Source organism: Balaenoptera ricei, chromosome 21, assembly GCF_028023285.1.
Source record: "Balaenoptera ricei isolate mBalRic1 chromosome 21, mBalRic1.hap2, whole genome shotgun sequence".
NCBI lineage: Eukaryota > Metazoa > Chordata > Mammalia > Artiodactyla > Balaenopteridae > Balaenoptera > Balaenoptera ricei.
This window is the reverse complement of record NC_082659.1, coordinates 6,947,564-6,966,389: the sequence shown is the minus strand read 5'-3', so window position 1 is coordinate 6,966,389 and position 18,826 is coordinate 6,947,564. Positions and strand designations below refer to the sequence as shown.

The following is an 18,826-nucleotide window of genomic DNA, read 5'->3' as shown; positions in this document are numbered from 1 at the left end:
CATGAATTTTTTCGTGCATTTTCTTTTAGGAGCTTTAGGTTTAGCTTTTGCGTTTAGTTCTATGATCTGTTTTGAGCTTCTTTTTTTTTTTTCTTTTTCTTTTTGGTGTGTATGTACACGTATGGTGTAAGATAAAGAGCTCAACAGTGTTTGTCTTTCTACAAACTACTCATTATTCAGAAAATATTTTTGAGTGCTTACTCTCTGCCAGTCATTGGGGTTACAGCTCTAACTAGACAGGCATATTTACTGCCTCCCGGGAACATACTTTTAATGAGGAAGACAAGTTTCGTAAGTGCAAGAAAGGTTTTGTAAAGGCCCTGGAGGGCACAGGAGGCCCCCTGGAGTGGGTTGCCCTGCTTGGGCAGAGCGCTTTTGGGGGGGCCAGGGGGCTCTTGGAGTCGGTGGGAAGCTCTGAGCTGAGGCAAAAAAGACAGCAAAGGAGCCAGTCTTTCCCTGAACTGGGGGACCGTGTCCTGGGGGCAGAAGGTCCGGCCCGAGGCCGGACAACGCCGGAGGGTCAGTGGCTGGAGTCTAGTGAGAGAAGGAAGCTTTGGGACAGAGACCTGCTCCTTCAGGACCTGGGTGAGGGATTAGAATTTTACCCACATCTGTCTTTATCCTAGTACATCCCCTAAGCGTCAGAGCTACGTAAGGGGTTGCCTGCTAGATGGATTTGCTTGGATGAGTCATCGGGGTTTAAATACGTCCAGAACTGAACTCATTCCTAACCGCTTCTAAACTCCATCTTCTGTCTTGGTCTGTGGTGCCGTTTTCCTGCCTGTTGTGTAAGCCAGAACCCTTTGAATCAGGGTGCTTAGTTTCCCATTGCTGTCCTGTTAGGAAGGGAGAGCTGGGTCCCACACACACCGCAGAGAGGAGAATCAGCTCGTCTTACAAGGCTCACAGCGAAAACACTAGCCCCTTTTTGTCCCAGTTCCTGTTCTCTGGAGGTGTCTCCTTTCCACTCCTGCAGCTGTTTCTAGAGCTCTGACTTACCTCCGGATTCCTCATTACTGTGGCTCCACCGCTGCCTTGATGTTCGTTTTTGATGTTGTCTAATGACTTTTTGGTGTGGAGGTGAGACTTTAGCTTTCCAACTAGCTGCCTTTGGGGGACACACCCCGATGTCCCCATGTACATGCATTTACCGCGTGCATATACTCTCCACACCCCCCTCCCCGTGATTGTTAATCCTCTCATTATTCCAGTGTACGCGATCAATTAAATCAGTAGTTTTATTGACATTATTATGACTGTGAAAGTGGTTTTAGCTGAATCTGAAAATGCACCACAAATACATTTCGTTTCCTGCACATCTTTGTCCTGCCGGAGCTGGACCTGGTATCCTTAGTCCAGTGTGTCTTCGGTCCGCGGCATCTGAGAACAGAACCCATCACCTCTGCTCCGCTGGAGGAGCGAGTGGGGTGCAGCGGTTAGGAGTAGAGCTGCTGCTCTTCAGACCCACCCTGGCCTCCCTTGAGGTGCGAGGAGAGGAATCCGGACCCTTCTGGTCGACCCACCACCCCCAGCTGCAAGGCTGGGGTTTCCTGTTAGTTTCTCAATCCCCCAGATTCTCTCTTACCTACTCTTTACTTCTGTTGGTTTGTGTCCCTTTGTTTTCTTTTACTGTCATTTGATTGGGGTTTGGCGGAGGGAGGAGAGAGACATGTGCTCAGCCCATCAGATCTAACCAGAGGTCAGGCGTGCGCTGTTTTTATTCCGAAGTGTTGCTCAGTTATGGGTCCCCAGCCCAGCCCCACAGCGTTGCTGAAATCTTTGGCGTCTCCTACCCCACTAGCCCTGGCTGGTCTTGGTGTCCCTGTCCTGGAACTCGTCCCTCAGAGGCACCTGTCCAGGGCCCCTGACACCTTCTCAGGCCCGGGAGCCCTCAGGACGAGGGTGTCATCTTTGCCACTGTCTCCTGACTCCTGTTCATTCACTTCACTCACGCCGAGTGCTGGATGTTTTCCCGAAATTATCACCCTCTTCACTTCGCTGTGCTTTCGTCTCTGCTCCTCCTCCAGACAGAAGACCTGCGTCCTCCCACGTCTGCGTCCTCATCCGATTCAGCCTGGTGGTGGCCTCTGACCTGCAGCCTTTCGTGACCCTGTCCTGTCACCTGCGCCGTCTGGCTTGTGCTCCACCTTGCGGCTCTTCTCTTGTCCCAATAATTGTGCTGCCTTCTTTTTTTTTACATTTTTGACAATTTCTTTCACGTCTGGCTTAATAGAAGACAGTTGCATTCTAACATCTTCTAACATCCGCTTCTGCATCTGGCGTGTGGGGGTGACCCACGTCATGCAGCTTCAGCTCCACCGTGTGCTCTTGAGGGTGAGGAGTGGAACAGGCAGGGGATGTATGCTTATCATGATAGCAGTAGCTTTGACCTCGCATCAGGCGTCTTCTGTGTTCACACTTTGAGATTCACAGCTGTTGAGTGCTGTTGACATTTTGGTGTGTCATCTTCCAGACTTTTCTTAAAGTGAGAAATACTTCACTGTACAATACCATACACATGCACATTTCATTCTTATTTTAGAGACCTTTCTATATCATTAGGGATAGATTTGCCTCATTCTTTTTTTATTGCACTGTATTTTATTATATTTTCAGCTATTATTTGTGTACTAAATGTTGAACAGTAATAGTCTTATGAAATATAGTTGGAGACGGGGTTAGGGGCCTTATTTTAAAAAGACTTAGATTGGTGACATGATTTTGTAAACATGGGAGTGATTGATCTGGGTTATGGAGAGATGAATAAAATGTTTTAAGATGAATGTTTCAGTATTATATGAATGAATCAGAAGAGGAGAAACCGTAGGGAAGGAGATCATTTAGAAAAGCATTGTAATTGTTTAGATTTGAGCAGCTGAGTGCTTAGAAGTGGGTAATGGTCGAGGGATTCCCAAGGCAGGTAGGGAGGTGAAGGGCGATGCGGGAGGGGAAATGGCAGATGTGAGGACAGACGGGCTGTGGAAGCAGGAGGTACAGCTCAGGGTCGCTGGGACCGCAGAGCTAGGTCTCCAGGTGATGGTGGTGCCTTGACAGAAACACACAGGAAGGAGAACTTGGTTTTGGAGGTTAGATAAGCTTTCTGGCCTCAATTTCTTTAGGACCCTTCTAGCTCTAGATTATTCATTTTATGGCCTGTTTACTCTTAAGTTGTGCCTTGAATAGCGTGTGCTTCATGAGTGCCACACAGTGACCATTTTGGAGTGTTTCATGTCTCACATTATTGCATAAAAATTGTACTTCCTGTACCTGCCTCTCACTTCTCTTCTGCTCTTACACTCAAAAACACCAAATAGAGAAGGTTTTGGAAAATTGAATTTTTATTGCCTTTTGTGTTTGGTAATAAATGTACTTATTTTAAAGGACATGTCTGTTAGAATGACCTGTGTAGGGATTTCTTTCATTGCTAACTGACACGTGTGCAGATTTAATGTTGTGTGACTCTAATAGGAACATGCCCATTACCGTTTGTTTTGATCACACAGATGCAGGACAGCTGGAGTGCACATTGATGAATCGCTGTTCCCTGCAGCTAATCCCAGTGAACACCTACCAAGCCTAATGAAAAAAAAAGTAAGTACAGGACTTCAATGTGGACTCTGGCAATCATCAATTTATTCATTTTTTTCTTCCTAGAAAATAAAACTTTTAGAAGTATGTTCAAGAGTTGTCTGAATATTGCTATTGATGGTATTATTCTTCTCACACAGCATTTTTTAATGAGTTATAGAGCTTACTTTATCCCATGAATGCTTTGATGTAGTTTGTGATAAATGGAAGAGAGTGCTTGTCCAAAGGAGAACTAAAAGTTGCCAAGAAACCAGCATCCTTTCAGGTGCTCTGGTAACTACTTCAGGATTCAGGTTGTTAACGTCTGTAGTAAAATACATTTGATCTGTTTGGCTGGAAAATCTCAAAAGTCTGAGGCAGAAATAGCCAAGTGTGCACAGTTATTTATTACAGAAAATCTGTGCAAATATAAAGATGCTGCTTTCCTTTGAGGTCTGGTTCACATTTGAACCACAACCCTTTTGGTTTTTTATTATTTGAAAGTTTTAATTGATTTCTGTATCTGAGGGTAAACTGTTCACTGTGACACATCAGTCACTTTGTTGTCACGTGAGAATCCCTGTTGGAGAGAAGATTTACAGACTTTCTCCACACTGAGTGAGGCAGAGGAGAGCTGACGATTAGGGAAGACATTCCCGTGGATGTCTCCAAGCTTTCTGAAATAGTAAATCCTGTGTCTCCATCACATTTCATCTCGGACAAGCTGGAACGCACCTGTGCAGTGATGGAAACTCACTTGTCTCCGTCCAGATTGTGTCGGACGGTAGTGAAATGGAGCGTCTCATGACTCTGTGATAGACCAGCAGCAGCTGGTAATACGTTGAGTGAACACAGATCAGGCACATCGCTCCTAATTTCCCTTCCCTCAAAATAAGCAGTTTTCAGTTTGACTTGGGTCCTTGCTGATCAGGTGGTCTTCAGTACATGTGCTTTGAGTGAACGAGGTTCTACTACGTTACGTGTACTGTTTGGTGGGTTGCTTTTTCTCCTTCACTTAACCGTGTGTTTTCATATCAGTGTGTGTACGCGGCTCCACTTCCTTCTGCTTTGTGTTAAACAGCGTGAATGTGGCTTGGATTCATGCACCCTTAGATCATTGACGAGTTTTACTAAGTATGTTGTCTGTGTGATGTATTTGAGTTTATTTCTGTAAGCGGAATATCTAGAAAGGGACTTAGAGTTCCACCAACAGTGTACAAGGGTACTTTTTCTTAACACTGACCACTGCTGGATATTATTCATCTTTTAAATTTTTCCTAATCTGAAGCATTAATAATGTCTGCTCATACCCTTCACCACTTAAGGTTTTATTAGTCCCTACAAGCATTCCCTTTCCTTCCTTTCTCCAAATGCAGTTGCAGGTTAAACCTGACTCCAGACCTTATTCTTTTGGTCTTTGGGGAGGGTCTCTGCTTCGCTCCCCTCACTCTGCTGCCAGCCTGACCCTCTTGCTTGCTGTTCTTCAAACATACCACGTTTGTCTGTGTTTTAGAGCCATTGCATTGTCTGTCCCTCTGTCTGGAACACACTTCCCCCCATCCATCCACAGACGGTTCTCTGACTTCGACAGGGCTTTGTACTGCTGGTCCTTTCTCACTAAGCACCGGCTCACTCCCCTGTCTACAGTGGCAGGTCCTTCCCACCACGCCAGCCGTCCTGAGCCCCCGGCCTGCTTTTTCCTTGTTATAGTACTTGGCCTTTGCTAACATACTGCAGAAGTGTGGGCAGCCGGGCTCTCGCGAAGACCCCAGAACCCCACGTGGCGGTGCTTCCGAGCCCAGAGAGCGCCTGCTGGTCACCTGCCCCTGTTCTAACTGCGTTACCTCTGCCAGCGACGGGGCCCTCCCACTGGTGATGGGCAGTGTTGACGAGCTTTGGGAGTACAAACGCCCCGAGCGCCAGGGGCCCATAGTTACAAAGCAACGCTGTTAATTAGTGCCTTGCATGCTGTCCAGGTACTTTGGCAAAAACAGTTCAGGCCGGCTCCAGGCCTGCTGGAACTAATCCTCCTGACACACATACGATGTAGTTTACTTATTTGTTATGTGTATTTTCTGTCACTCCTTCCTAGAGTATAAGCTCCCTGATGCAAGGATCTTTCTTTGTTTCCAGACCAGTGACTGACACACAATAACATTTTTGTTAAATGATGAACGAGTGCGTTACTAACAGATAGAGCAGGGTGCTGAACAAGAGCACAGTGTAGCAGCAGCCTTGACTGGCTAAGAAGTCCTTCCTTTAGACTGGGACGCACGTGAGCACACTTGGGCTGGGCGCCTAAAGAGGCCTGGACAGAAGACACGCTTCCCTAGCGTCCTTCAGAGACCCTCGGGTGTAGGAGTAACCGTAGGTGAAATCGGTGTCAAGCTCAGCTTTTGTATTTACGGTGGCGACCTGCCCAAATGGGCTCTTCCACAGGGGACCTGGGGGCCTGCGGTGTAAAAAGTGCTAGGAGATGTGAGGACGGTAGGGTGAGACGGTGACCCAGACGTCACGTGTCCGAGGTTTCCTCATTCCCTACACTTTGGACGTGTGGTCACAGGTTTTGTTTTTTACTGGCTGAATGGAGTTGCTGTGATGTAAAGACAGTAAGACAAGATTAAATAATGGTTCTCTTCTTTGGTAGTTATAATTACTTTTGTGTTTTGTTACTGTGTCATGACTTTTTGGGGGGGGGAGATAGATGTAAAAGTAGCAAAAAATAAGGAAAAGGAGACTAATTTCGTTTAAGAATCTTCATGGAAACTAAGAGTGCTGGGGTCCTGAAAATGCCTCAGAAAACATAGCCACTTAGTGTGTAGCTCTTTATTCAGTCTGAAAATTCTGTCCATATTCTTAAGAGTTATAGGAAGAATAAACATTACAAATTCACATATAGTGAAGAAATATCTCTTTAAGTAGGTTGTATTATGGATGTTACGAAAGATATCAGGAATGTGTATGGAAGGGTTCTTGTCTTACACAATCACAATACAGTATTATTTTTTTTATGTCCTTTTTGTACAGCGCAAGTGTATGCAGCCCAAAGATTTTATTCCTAAAACACCAGAAAATGATAAAAGACTGCAAAAGAAGTTTGAGAAAATGGCTAAAGAGCTGCAACAGCAGAAGACCACTCTGGGTAAGCTGAGAAATGTAGGGCAGTCCCTGGTGCTTGTGTCTGTACTTCTGAAGCAGCAGAACTGAGCAGAACCCTTAGCCTGCATGGTGCTGCCCGATGCCTTTCCAGAACATTGGCTGAACCCTTTGCCCTTGCGCTCGGGCATCCCACTGCCTGATGAATCGAGCCTCTCGGTGCCGTGCTGGTGCCTCCCTGACAAATCCCGCGTGACTGTCTGGTCTGCTGCCCCAGACAGACATGGAGTTCTCCTTGGCATCTGTCCGCCCTGATGCCTGTCACCCGCCTGGACCCCAGACCTGCTCTGAAGTGGTCTCCCAACTCCTCCTCTGCCCTCTTCGCCCAAGCCTGCAGCACCCCATGCGGGCGTCCGGCAGCGCCTTGGCTGGCCTTCCCGCCGCTGTGTCCTTAGCCTCTGTCTCCCTGCTTCAGTCAGAAGGGTGTACGTCCGAGCTCACGTGGACACCCCGCCCGGGCTTTAACGGTCCTCAGTGTCGTCCTAAGGAAAAGACACTTAGGGTAAAATTCTGTACTTCACGTGTCCTACAGCCGCCCACGTCCTCTCTGATCTGCCTGCCTTGCGGCCTCACCTCAGCTCTGCCCCTCTCTGCTGTCAGCCTTCACACCTCTGCCATTCGGCCATCTCTCCTGCACCAGCGATAGTGTAGTTGAAAAGAGTTCAGCAAAATGGTAATGATAGATTTTAAAAAGTTCTCTTTTTAGACCAAATTTATGTCTGAATTGTCTCTTAAAAACTACAACTATAAGGTATTAAAGATTCAACTAATGTATGTCTGCATATTGCCAGAAGTGCAGTAAAAGTTGTGCAGGCCTAAGAGTTGCAAAGGAGAGGCTACTGAATGATTTGTTGTGGTCTGTTTTTTAAGCGGGGCCGGACAGCTGGTCAGGGTCCTAAAGTTCTTTCATTACCTGCAAGTTGTGGATTCCAGGAAGCACACCACTGTTCACCCCACCACTGAGCCCCTTATTTCATGGCTCAAGGATCCTCTGACCCCCTTCCTGCCGCCGAGTTCACGTGCGGGACTGTGTGTGTGTCTGTCAAAAGGGAAGAGGAACCCATGGAGTAGGGAACAAGGGGTGTCCTTAAGAGGAATCATATTGTTGAAGGAGGAAGGCATTTTTTTGAGATTAAAACTGGGTTTTTGTTTTTTTTCAGGTAATGATGCTCCTGTTCTCTTGTTCGAATCTAATGGCTCCCTGGTGTACAGTCCCCCAGTTAGAATCTGCAGTGGCCACCACAGTGCAGCGGGGAAGAGACTGCAGGCGATGCAGGCGAAACGGGAGGATCTTTTCCCCACCTGTAAGTGACACTTCGTACGATGGAAATTATGAAGTAGGTGAATACAGTGTGGAAAGGCTTTTTTTTTCCTTTACATAATATTTTAGTGAATTTAGATTATAATTTTTTTTTACCTCTATCAGTGTAGGCTTTGTTGATATTTTTTTCCAGAAAATCTTATGCTTTGTTAAGATTTTTAAAGAGTATATTGGGTATGTAGTATTCTCCAGGTTTAAAATCCTGTTGTTCCTTTGTAATTTTTCATATATTCGGGATTTTTCTTTCTTTTTTTAAAATATTAATTGGTCCCCTCTTTTGAAGGAGTTTGCTTTAGATTAAGTATCTAATGCTTCAGTTTATGTTTTCCTTTATTTCTTTTATCTTGAAAATTTTTAAGTAATATACAGGCATATTTTCATAAAACGTTGACCAGTAGTACATCGTTTGTAGTAAACATCCATCTTGATTCCCACCTCATTCTCCTCTGCCCCTGGGTAACCCGTGTTTTATGTTGATGTGTTTCTCCAGATCTTTTTCAGTGGGTCACATGTCTGTGTATACGTGAAAAAGATAAGGCTTCTGTATTTTTCTCTGTGGTGGTATAACTTTTCTTTACCTAAATTGGATCATGGCATACCTCTTATTTTCAGCTTTCTTTTTTTACTGAAAAGTGTATTGGTGTGGACCTACATCTTTTTAAAATTTTTTATTTTTAAAGATGTTGCATAGTAGTCTAGAGTGTTGATATTGAATCATCTGTCTGTTGGTGGATATTTTTCCATTTTTTCTTTCTTTTTTTTTTTTATTTTTGGCCTCGCCTTGCAGCTTGCGGGATCTTAGTTCCCCAATGAGGGGATTGAACCGCAGGCCCCAGGAGTCCTAGCCACTGGACCACCAGGGAATTCCCCCAATTTTTATTTATTAGAAACAGTGCTGCAGTTTTTATTCTTTTTAAACTACACGGTATGGTGGTTCTTGCTTTTTATGTAACCGTTTTCCTCTCTGGACATAAGGCTTTCCCCCCCACTGTTTACTGTTATAACCCACACGCCAGTGGACATGCTTCTATATGAATCTTTACGTTCCTCTGTATTTCATGTATTGCAATAATAATTCATAAAGGCAGAATTTAAAATTTTTGATAGATATTGTCAGATTGCCCTTCAAAAAGTTTGTGCCATTTTACCCTTTGCCAGTTGTTTATAAGAACTGCAGTTTCACACCCTTGGGAAACTAGATTGAGTAAGATACACGAACTCTGTGTTGTTTGTCATAATGCAGTGACTTTTGAGAAACAGAAATATTACGTTTAAGGTAGACAAATCTGTTCCGTTTGTCTTTTCCTTCTGGCCTCTAAGATTCCTGTGATGCTTAGAACTCCTCCACCACAAGGTGTCAAAATTGTTGTATTTTCTGCTATTACTTGTATGGTTTATTTTTAAGGTTAGTTGTTTCATCTGTCCTGAATTTATATCTGTATATTTATGCAGTGGGCACGTGTATCAGTTAAGGTTAGTTGTGGCCGCCGATAACGGATAAATGCAAAAACAGTGCCCGCGCTTAGATAGAGTTGTGTTTCTCTGTCCTGCCAAAGAAAGAGGCCGGCAGGGTTTGGGGAGGCTTCCCGCCTGGCCTCCCCGGAGCCAGCTGCCTGCAAGCAGGCGGCCCCACCAGCTCCTGCCTCCTGCTGCTGCCGAGCGCCGCCGGCCAGAGCGCGGTCCTGTGGCTCTTCCTGCTTGCAAGCTAAGTGCGGCCATTTATGGCCCAGGAGCTGCAAAGGCAAAACACCGCTCTGGACGAGCCAAGAACTACAGTACAGTTCTTTGTGTCTGTACATCTAATTTAATCTGCCAGTTTAATTTATAATGGGCAGTGGCATTCAGGATGGCATGGCTAAGGGGACTGCAGTAGTTTTAGCCTAGGAAGTAGGAAACAAAATACAAGTCACCTACAGGGCACTGCAAGCAAGACTGAAGTGTAGTCTTAACTAGGGTGTGTGTCTGCGCTCATAAAATCAGGGTCTGTTGTAAGAGGCAGGTGGGAATGGCCACTGAGCTAGGTAACTAGCAGCGTTCCAGGGGACTATCCAGATTGTTTCGACAAATCATTATATATGTGTGCAAACTAATTTGCCTTGGACTTTATTCCACTACTTTGCAGTGTTAATTCTGCTACGTAACTGCCTCCCGCAGTTAAGTTTAAATTCAGCAGTCGAAAATGTTATCTGTGTGCTTACCTTTCTTAACTTGGTTTATTCTCATTTTCTAATTGTTCACCTAAGTTTTCTCAGAAGTGTATCCTTTTCAGTCTCCTCAAAAAACATCTCTGACCGTGAGACCGAGATCTCTCTTTTGTCTCTGGTCTGTTGCATGCACAGCCTTTGAAGGTGACGCCTGTGGCCTTAGCTGTTGAATCGCTGATCTCCTGGATGTTGTTCTGTGAAACCTCCGCCCTCCGGACACTTGGGGCTGCATAGTTCTTTGTTGCTGGGGCCGTCCTGCGCCTGGCAGAGCGTTCCGCAGCGTCCCTGGCCCCTGCCCACTGGATGCCGGCAGCATGGGGCCGTCCTGTGCCTGGCAGAGCGTTCCGCAGCGTCCCTGGCCCCTGCCCACTGGATGCCGGCAGCATGGGGCCGTCCTGCGCCTGGCAGAGCGTTCCGCTGCGTCCCTGGCCCCTGCCCACTAGAGGTCGGCAGCATGGGGCCGTCCTGCACCTGGCAGAGTGTTTGCAGCGTCCCTGGCCCCTGCCCACTAGAGGCTGGCAGCATGGGGCACAGTCCACCCCAGCCCCACCCGCGACGTCCAGCAGCATCCGCAGGCGCCAGGCCGCCCCTGGTAGAGAACCACCGCTCTGGTCATAGAGGCAGCTGTCTGTGATCATCATGAGAAAAGCCTTGATCATCGAGCAGTGAGACTGACTGAAAGGTTCTCTTTACCCGTATCGAGCTTCTGCTGAGGTCTAGGCCGGCCGACTTTCCAAGAGCCCTTCCAACTTTTATTATCCTAGGATTCTGTGCCTTTTTTATGGTATGATTTGTATAAATTATATTTTAATGATTCTCATCATCTGTAATAGATTTGAGTAAGAAGTCTAGAATAGCACGTATTAGGAATAAGTCCTCTGTGTGTGTGTGTGTGTCAGTGACACAAGAGTGGAATGAGTGGACCTAGTACTGGCTTCATCTACTACCAGAGATCAGAGCTGTCATTTAATGAGGAGTTTTGATTATGTTTTCAGCTTCCCAGATGGTTGAAAAGTCTGACGATAACACCGTTAACTCTCTGTGTGAAGCATCTTTGAACCTTTCACATGATACTTTGTGTTCAGGTAAAACTTTTTAACAAAAGCTTTGTTTTGTGCATGGTTTATTCTTTAATATCTTTGGTGTGTGTGGAAATTATTTGCCCACGTATCTTAAATAGTCGCCATCTTTTTATTTCATACCTGATGCATGCGTTGCCTGTAAGTTGGAAACAAGTGACGACAGTCACTAGCTCAGTTTCATCGTTGGCTGTGCTGTGGGCGGGCGCTGCTCGCGTGTCTGTATCTCGTCTGATTCTCCCGTTAGCCCCGTGACGCAGGTGCCGTCGTTGTCCCGCTCCTGCCGGTGAGAAAGCCCGGCCAGAGAGAAGTCAGACGGCTCGTAAGAGGTCACACCATTTGTGAGCGTCTGACCCGGGCTCCGAAGTAGGCAGTCTGACTTCAGAATTTACTCTCTTATGCCGTGTCCTGCTGCTTGCCAGCCTTTTGAAAAGTGAGCTAAGCTTATTCAGCTGCTAAAATTAAACATGTCCTATGTCCCAGCTGCCGACTTAGAGACACGCAGCACCACCCGCCCGCTGGGCTTCTCTCTGCTCCCTGGGGGCTGCCCCTCCCCTCCCTCTTTAAAAGCAGAGCCTTAGCGGTGTCAGTCAGTAAGTTAAGACACCTCTGTTGCCTCTGGTGTGGAGTTTCTATAAACTGGGGCTCCTCCATCTGTTCAGCAAGCGCCAAGCCCCTATCAGAGGAGCCAGTGCTGGGCGAGCGGCTCCAGATTCCAGAAAGCCGTGTCTGTGCTGGGGGCGTCTAGGCCGGGGAGGGGGGCGGATAGGAGTATAAGCGCAGGGTGCTGACACACACGCTCTTCAAGGTTTGGGTGCAACTCTGGGTGGCAGAGGAGGGCGTGGGTGACCAGAGCTGGTGGAGTCTGGGAGGATTTGCAGGGGTTCTGACGTCCGAGGTGGGTTTCGAAGGAAGGGTAGTGTTTATCCAGGTTAGAGCGTGCAACAGGGGGAGTATAAACCCAGCTTTCAGGAGCTGGGCGGAGCTTCACGTTACCCTTAGGAGACGTGTAAGAAGTTGTGTGCAGAGTCAGAACCCTGAGATACGCCAGGCGGCTCCTGGCATATGAATACAGAGTGAGGCCTTCGGCAGGCGGCAGGGAGTCTGGGTGGCCGAGTCCATCGTGGTCGACTAGAGCCTGAACGCATGGTCCTTCCTCCTAGGACAGCGGGCCTCCTCGAGGCTTTAGTGACGGGGCGCGGCGCTCTTCGTGGAGCGGGGCACCCGGGCGTGAGAACGTGCCGAGCGCTACTGCCTCTCGGACCCCACCTTGTTCCGCGCCCACGGGGAAGCCCGGGCCCCTGGCTGGCAACGCCGGCCGGGAGGGCGTCCTCGCCTGTCGTGAGAACTGGGCGTGGGCGCTGCCCTTCCGAACCAGGAGCTGGGCTTAGCAAGTGCCGCTTTATCACGTTGCGGGCGGACTGAGAATTAGTTTTATAACAGTGTAAACCATTAAGAAGTTGCTTCTTTATTAATGTTTTCCAGAGGACTTCTTTGCTGGTGTTCTACACTTGTCTTTTGATGATCTTTGTGGGAGCTCTGGATGTGGGACTCAGCAGAGGAAATTGGGCGGATTCCTTGACGAAAGTAGAAGCGCTGCGTGTGCTTCCTCAGCTGTGCTGAAAACGAGCAGTGTCCGTCCGCCAGCATCTCCCGGTTCCCGCGGTCAGTTAACCCTTCACCGGTCCCCCGGCAGTCTTTCCGAGGGAGACACCCACGGGCAGAGGGGTGCTGCGGGCCGAGCCATCACCCCCGACGCGAAGCCAGCGTGGGAGCCGGCTCGGGGGGCGTTCGACGGGAAGAGGGGCCTGTCTCCTACGTCATCTGTAACAAAAGAGCCCCCCAGGGGCCCTTCATGTCCCCAGAGCTCCTCAGCCACGGGAAGAAGGGTGTCGGCGAACTCCAGGCCACCCCCGGAGGAGAGACTGAGGAAGAGGCGGTCCCTCGGGTGGCCCCCCGCGCCCCGGCTGCAGCCGGAGAACAGCCCGAAGTGCGCGAGCCCCTCTGCCGTTGAGACTCTGGGCCGCGGGGAGTCCTCGTACGATGATTACTTTTCTCCCAATAATCTCAAGGAGAGGGACTCGGAGAGCCTCCTTCCCGGGGTCCAGCCGCCCGCCGGCCCCGCCCTGCTCCACTGCACGAGGAGCCTTTCCAGGAGGGAGAGGACCAGCCTCCTGGAGAGGGCTGACTTCTCCTGCATCGGCAGAAACCCCCGGTCAGCCGGTGGTACCTACTCAACAGTGAAGGCTGGCTTCCGTCTCCAGAAACCTGCAAACTACGGAGCTGATCCGGGCTTGAGCAGTGTGACTTCTAGGGAAACGCCTGCTGCCGAAGGGACCCCAGGGGACTGTCCCCGGGCCGAGGCTCAGAGACGGGGAGACGCCTGCCCGGGCGGGAGTGACTCTCCCCATACCCTCGATGGACTCACTCCTCAGAAGGGACGTCGAGGTGATTTTACTCCTTTGAAAGGAAGCAATAAAGAAATGAAAGGATGGATTGACATAAAAAGCACACAGAAAGAAGATACTCCTTCTAAAATGGTGAATTCCCCTGAAGGTGAAGCACTAAGTGATTATAAGCTAAACTGTGCAGGCGACTGTCATGTGGAGAAGTCTGCAGAGGCGAGGGAAGAGTTACCCCGAGGACGCAGTGAAAGTACGTGCATCTCCTGTTACCGGTCTCTCCACTGTAGGAACATGCAGTAGTGCGTCCGCCTTCCACGCTCATCACAACTGTTTCATAATTAAGATTTCCTTTTTTCCCTTTTTTTAAACTTTAAAGAATGTATGTTTGATATTTACAGCGATAAATTCTTTAACTTCTTGAGGAGTAGACGGCTTACTGCCCCATGGAATTTCTAGGTTCCTTGGTGAAACCTGTTATTAGGAATACATTTCTCTAAGTCTTATAGGTGAAAAGAAGAAGTGGTGTCTGGATGTCTTGTGTGAGTAATGGACTAGAGTGAGCGCTTTTCCTTGTTTCAGCGCAGCCTGTCACTGCAGCATCACTGCACAGAGGCACGCGAGTGGAGGTCTTCTGAAACTACCAGTTTGTAATGGTGAGGCTGTTTATTTTAGAAGGGAAATTGAGGAGTGTAAGCCTTTCATTCTGTTAAGAAAAGATAAATAAATGTGGAAATAAGTTATCAATATTTATTTTTGAAGAAACTGGGCAATGTTAGCTATGAAGAAATTTTTTTTTAAGTATTTTGTTTAAATAGTTCATTGTAACAGGCCTTATTAGATTTCTATTTATTTGCTTTAAGCATGTCATTTAAATAGATATATTCCTATCTGTAATTTAATTGTAACCATAGTAATGAACTATGTCATTATAGCAAAAGTAGCAACAATTTTGCACTTTCTGATTATAAGCACAGACAGGTTTCAGCAATCAAAAGTGAAGAAATCTTGAACTTAAACCATCTTCACCTAAAGATTGGGTTAAAATTTCGATAAGGCCAAGTTTATTCTTTATTGTTTCTCTACTCCTTGAATCATTTTAACCACGCTTTTCAAGTTGGAGAAGTTATATGGATTGAAATAATCACAGATGTATTGCATATCTTTTCCTTGGGTATGAACTCCCCGAAATCATCTCACAAAAAGAATTTAATTCGTATATCATTAACCTTCTTTTTATGTCTGAGCTTTCTGATATATATAAAACTTTATTATATATTTATAAAATATATAAAATTTGACATAAAACTATGTTTTATGTTCCATTAGGGTTAGTATGTGTTTTCAAAATATTTATTTTAAAATTATGTCAAGGCTAAAATTAATATAACACAGTGGGTGTACAGAATTATTTCGGTAGCTAAGAATATCCTGTTCTTGAAGCTTACATTCTCATTCTTCTCAGTTTTCATCTTGTGGTTCTTTCAGCTTTTGAATAATACCTAATGATGTGCAAACATAAGTCAAGTAAAAAAAAAAACAAAAAAAACCTGCTTTCAGGTGGTGTGGAGCACCGTGCAGCCCAGCGTTGCGCCCCGCGTGACGGTCCTGCTCCGGGGCTCACCGCCACGCCCAGGGCCCCGTGGGGTCTGGGGCACGTGTGCTGAGGGGTCACGGGCTGCAGGCAGGGCCCTGGCGTAACTGAACCTCAGAGACGGAATCGGATATTCTGTGTGCCCTAACGTAAGGACATGTAGATTCGCCTTGTTTTACGTCATCCCAAGAGAGAAAATCATTGAATTTAGGACAGGAAAAGACTTAGCTATTGTCTAGCCTAAACCTAGCCCTTTGTTTTATGGTGGTAAAGTCAAGACCCACCGATGTCTTAGATGGTCCACAGTCAGCCCACCTGGCATCCCACCTCTCTCTGGGACCCCCCCCCCCCAGGTAAAGGCACATGGCCTGCGGGCTACCTTAGACATTCGTAGATGCCGAAATTGCGAAGCGGTGAAGCCCACTCTACTTCAAGCTGTACCTCTCCAAATCTTTTATGTTGCAATAAAAGTCTTTTTTCAATTTCTGTTTCCGTTCACTTTTACTCATCGCCCTTGTCAGTGTCTAAGATAGATAGTGTGCAGCAAAGGTTGTGAGAAGAGGTTACAAAGACACTCAGTGATAAACGTTAACAGAACAAGAATGGAGAGAGAAACTTCTGATTTTTAGAAAAACAATAACCTTTGAAATCATATTAACCAATAATTGTTTTCTTTCTAAGCTTTTCATTCTCTAGTTTCATAAAAATACACAAATACATGCTCAGTGTAAGAGAAACTGCTAAAAAGGGTAAAATCATCCTGTCCTGCTCTCCTCATCTACCCCTTTTCGTTAGTTCATTTAACAGGGGTTTTTGTGCACCTGTTGTGTCCCAGGGTCCCTTCTAGTTCCCAGGGAGACGGCAGAGAAGGAGGAAGCACCCCTCCCCCCCAGGGGTTACATTCTAGTGAGGAGGGGACAGTAAGTGTACGTCAGCATCATGCCAGGTAGCATGCCGCGTGAGACAAGTGCGCTGGTTAGGTTAGGGAAGGCCTCTCGGAGGAGGTGACGTTGGCTCACAGGCCTGGGCATGGGAGAAGAGGTACCTTGTGGCTGGGGATCATGTTTCAGCCTGAGGAAACAGCAAGTGCAAATGTCCTGAGGTAGAAAATGCCCACAAGCGCCGCAGGGAAGCCACCGTCGCGACAGCTCTCTGGGCTGAGGGAGACCGGGAGGAAGTGCAGTCAGAGAGGCCCCGACAAGCCTGGGGTGGCTTTGTTTTGTTTTCAGGTGTGATGAGGAGCCACTGGCGGGTTTTAAGCGGGGAGTAACCAGTTGTGATTTTTGTTTTGGACGTAACCCTGAGAGTGTCCGCTAGAGGCAGTCCGCCAGCAGTTGTGTTTCCTTCCAGACATTGTGTGTGTGTGTTTGTGTGTGTGTGTACAAACACACAAGTGCAAGATGATGTTTTAGGGGAATTTTTATCGCATACATAGGATTACATTATCCTATTGCCTTAAAATCTGGTTTTTTGAAAAATATGTTGTTTCCATATCAGTATCAACAGAGCAATAGATCTACCTCATTTTAAAATATGTTTGAGGAGTCAATGAAATTTTTCTATAATGAGTCATATAGTAAATGTTTTAGACTTTCTGGGCCAGGAGGCAAAATCAAGGTACGTAGGTAGGTATACAATGAGAAAAAGACATTTTTACAAAATTTTTATCGGCTAAACTCAAAGTTGAGTACAACTTTTTTGTAATACAAGTCTAATGAGAGTAGAATTCTACTTTGGGGGAGGAATAACTTAATTGGGGTTCAGATTGAATGATCTCATCAAAATTGATTGCAAATGTTTATTAAGGCTGACGTGTAATAAGATTTTACGTATTTCACCTTGGAAAATGCCGTTTCACACGGATAGGCTACCACCCCCAAAGCAGGCGGGTTTCATCGAGCACATGCTTGCCTAGGAAAGATCTACAGGCTTTTATTAGCGTGTCCCCTGCGTGTGCCCTGTAGCAGGTCCTCCTGGTGCAGGTGAAGCTCCTCCGTGTGCAGTCGTGTGGGTTTTGAGTAAATCCCCTTTGCTCTTGCCTCAAGGTCTGTAAAACGTTGCTGGAACTGGAGCTTGCTTGTGGGAGATACATCCACATCAAATTAGCACGACACTGGAGATCTTCTAACTTCTGGCACCGCAGGACAGGAAGTATGTAAAGCTGCTCGATGTCACTTACGTGTGGCAATGGCTTTCCACCCCCTGTGGCATTGCTGACCACAGCTCTTCAGATGACCACCTGAGGTCGGTTTTCACTGTCAACTAGTTAAAGCCGATTCATCATCCTGAATTAGCGCACAGCTTGGCCGATGCTCGTTTCTCTGTAACAAAGGTGGCTGGAGTGGTTCCACGGGTGCCGCGTGGCCACCGGCAAGAGCAGAAAGAAATCCTTTCCACGCCCACGCCCTCACTCTGGTCCCTTGGTCTGAGAGAGGCTTTGCTGTGGATGATGGAATTGCGTGTCAGCACAGACACGTGCCTTATCTAAACAGTTTGGCCATGTCCAATTATTAGGTTCTTTTTGGTGAATAATAGTTGCCAGTAGAGGTTGATGAAGACTAGTTTGCCCTCTTCTGCAACCTCTGTCTACCAGCTCTTATTGAAAGCAAGTCTCCAGACACGCAGATATTATAAAACATTGGCATGCAGATGGGGTACTGTCCACAAATCAGACCTATAAGCTGAAGTCCCAGGTCTTGTCCTTTAAGTTAACTGTACCTGATGTGAAAGGTTTAGCAGAGGCAGACGGGATTCTCGGGGCTCATTTCCGGGAACTGGTCAGCATCAGGCCACTAGATAACCCTCAGCCCTGCAGTTTCTCATAGGACCATTTAGGGACCAAGTCTTGCATATGACCCCTAGGTACCAGCTATGGCACATGCCCTATTCATACGTGGGTAGGAGGGTCCTGTGATATTTTAGCCAATCCATGAATTTAACTGACAAACAGTCCTGGCATCCATTACTCTGATTAACAAGCCGATGATATCACCAGCTACCACTCATTTCTTTCATCCATTTTGCCAGTTAACAAAGCATCTAGTATTGGGCGGGAGGGTTTATAGGAGTTGTCTCCAAAGTGTGATGTTTCTGTGAGCTCACCACTACTGGCGGGGGTGTCTTGATAGAGAAGCACTAGCACACGTACTTCATGTCATACGGTCTGTGATGAAATGTGCTAACTTACAGCCTTCACGACACTATGTTGCTCTGTCTTAGTGCACTAATCCTTGGGACAGAAATGGCAGGAGGGGTCTGTGCTGGCTTTGGTGGGTTTGTTGGTGGTCACTGCCTGTGTCTCTGAGTTGGGAAGGATTATGAGGCTTGGTCTTGGCTTTGAAGGACAACGTGACATGAATAGTAGTGTCTGCTTAGAGAAGTGATTAACATGCTTCAGTAGGGGGTTTATCTGGATTATCACTTTATTTAATTGGTGGAGAATTATAGGCAAAAATGCTGTAGTAATTGTCTGTAGAAGGTATTTTGTATATTTCTTCATTCGT

The 18,826-nt window shown here is 46.9% G+C and overlaps 1 protein-coding gene across 6 annotated transcripts in view; it reads left to right on the top strand.

Annotated features, from left to right (window-relative positions):
• Positions 1-18,826, top strand: part of MCPH1 (microcephalin 1) — a 297,872-nt gene that overhangs the window by 19,801 nt on the left and 259,245 nt on the right. For 5 of the 6 annotated variants that reach the window (XM_059909407.1, XM_059909402.1, XM_059909404.1 and 2 more), the window contains exons 4-8: positions 3,504-3,591; positions 6,595-6,709; positions 7,884-8,027; positions 11,244-11,333; positions 12,813-13,982. In XM_059909407.1, coding sequence (XP_059765390.1) covers positions 3,504-3,591; positions 6,595-6,709; positions 7,884-8,027; positions 11,244-11,333; positions 12,813-13,982 — 1,607 coding nt within the window. Of the gene's footprint in view, positions 1-3,503; positions 3,592-6,594; positions 6,710-7,883; positions 8,028-11,243; positions 11,334-12,812; positions 13,983-17,368; positions 17,456-18,826 lie in introns of those variants that run through there. The other variant, XM_059909408.1, reaches the window with a different exon arrangement.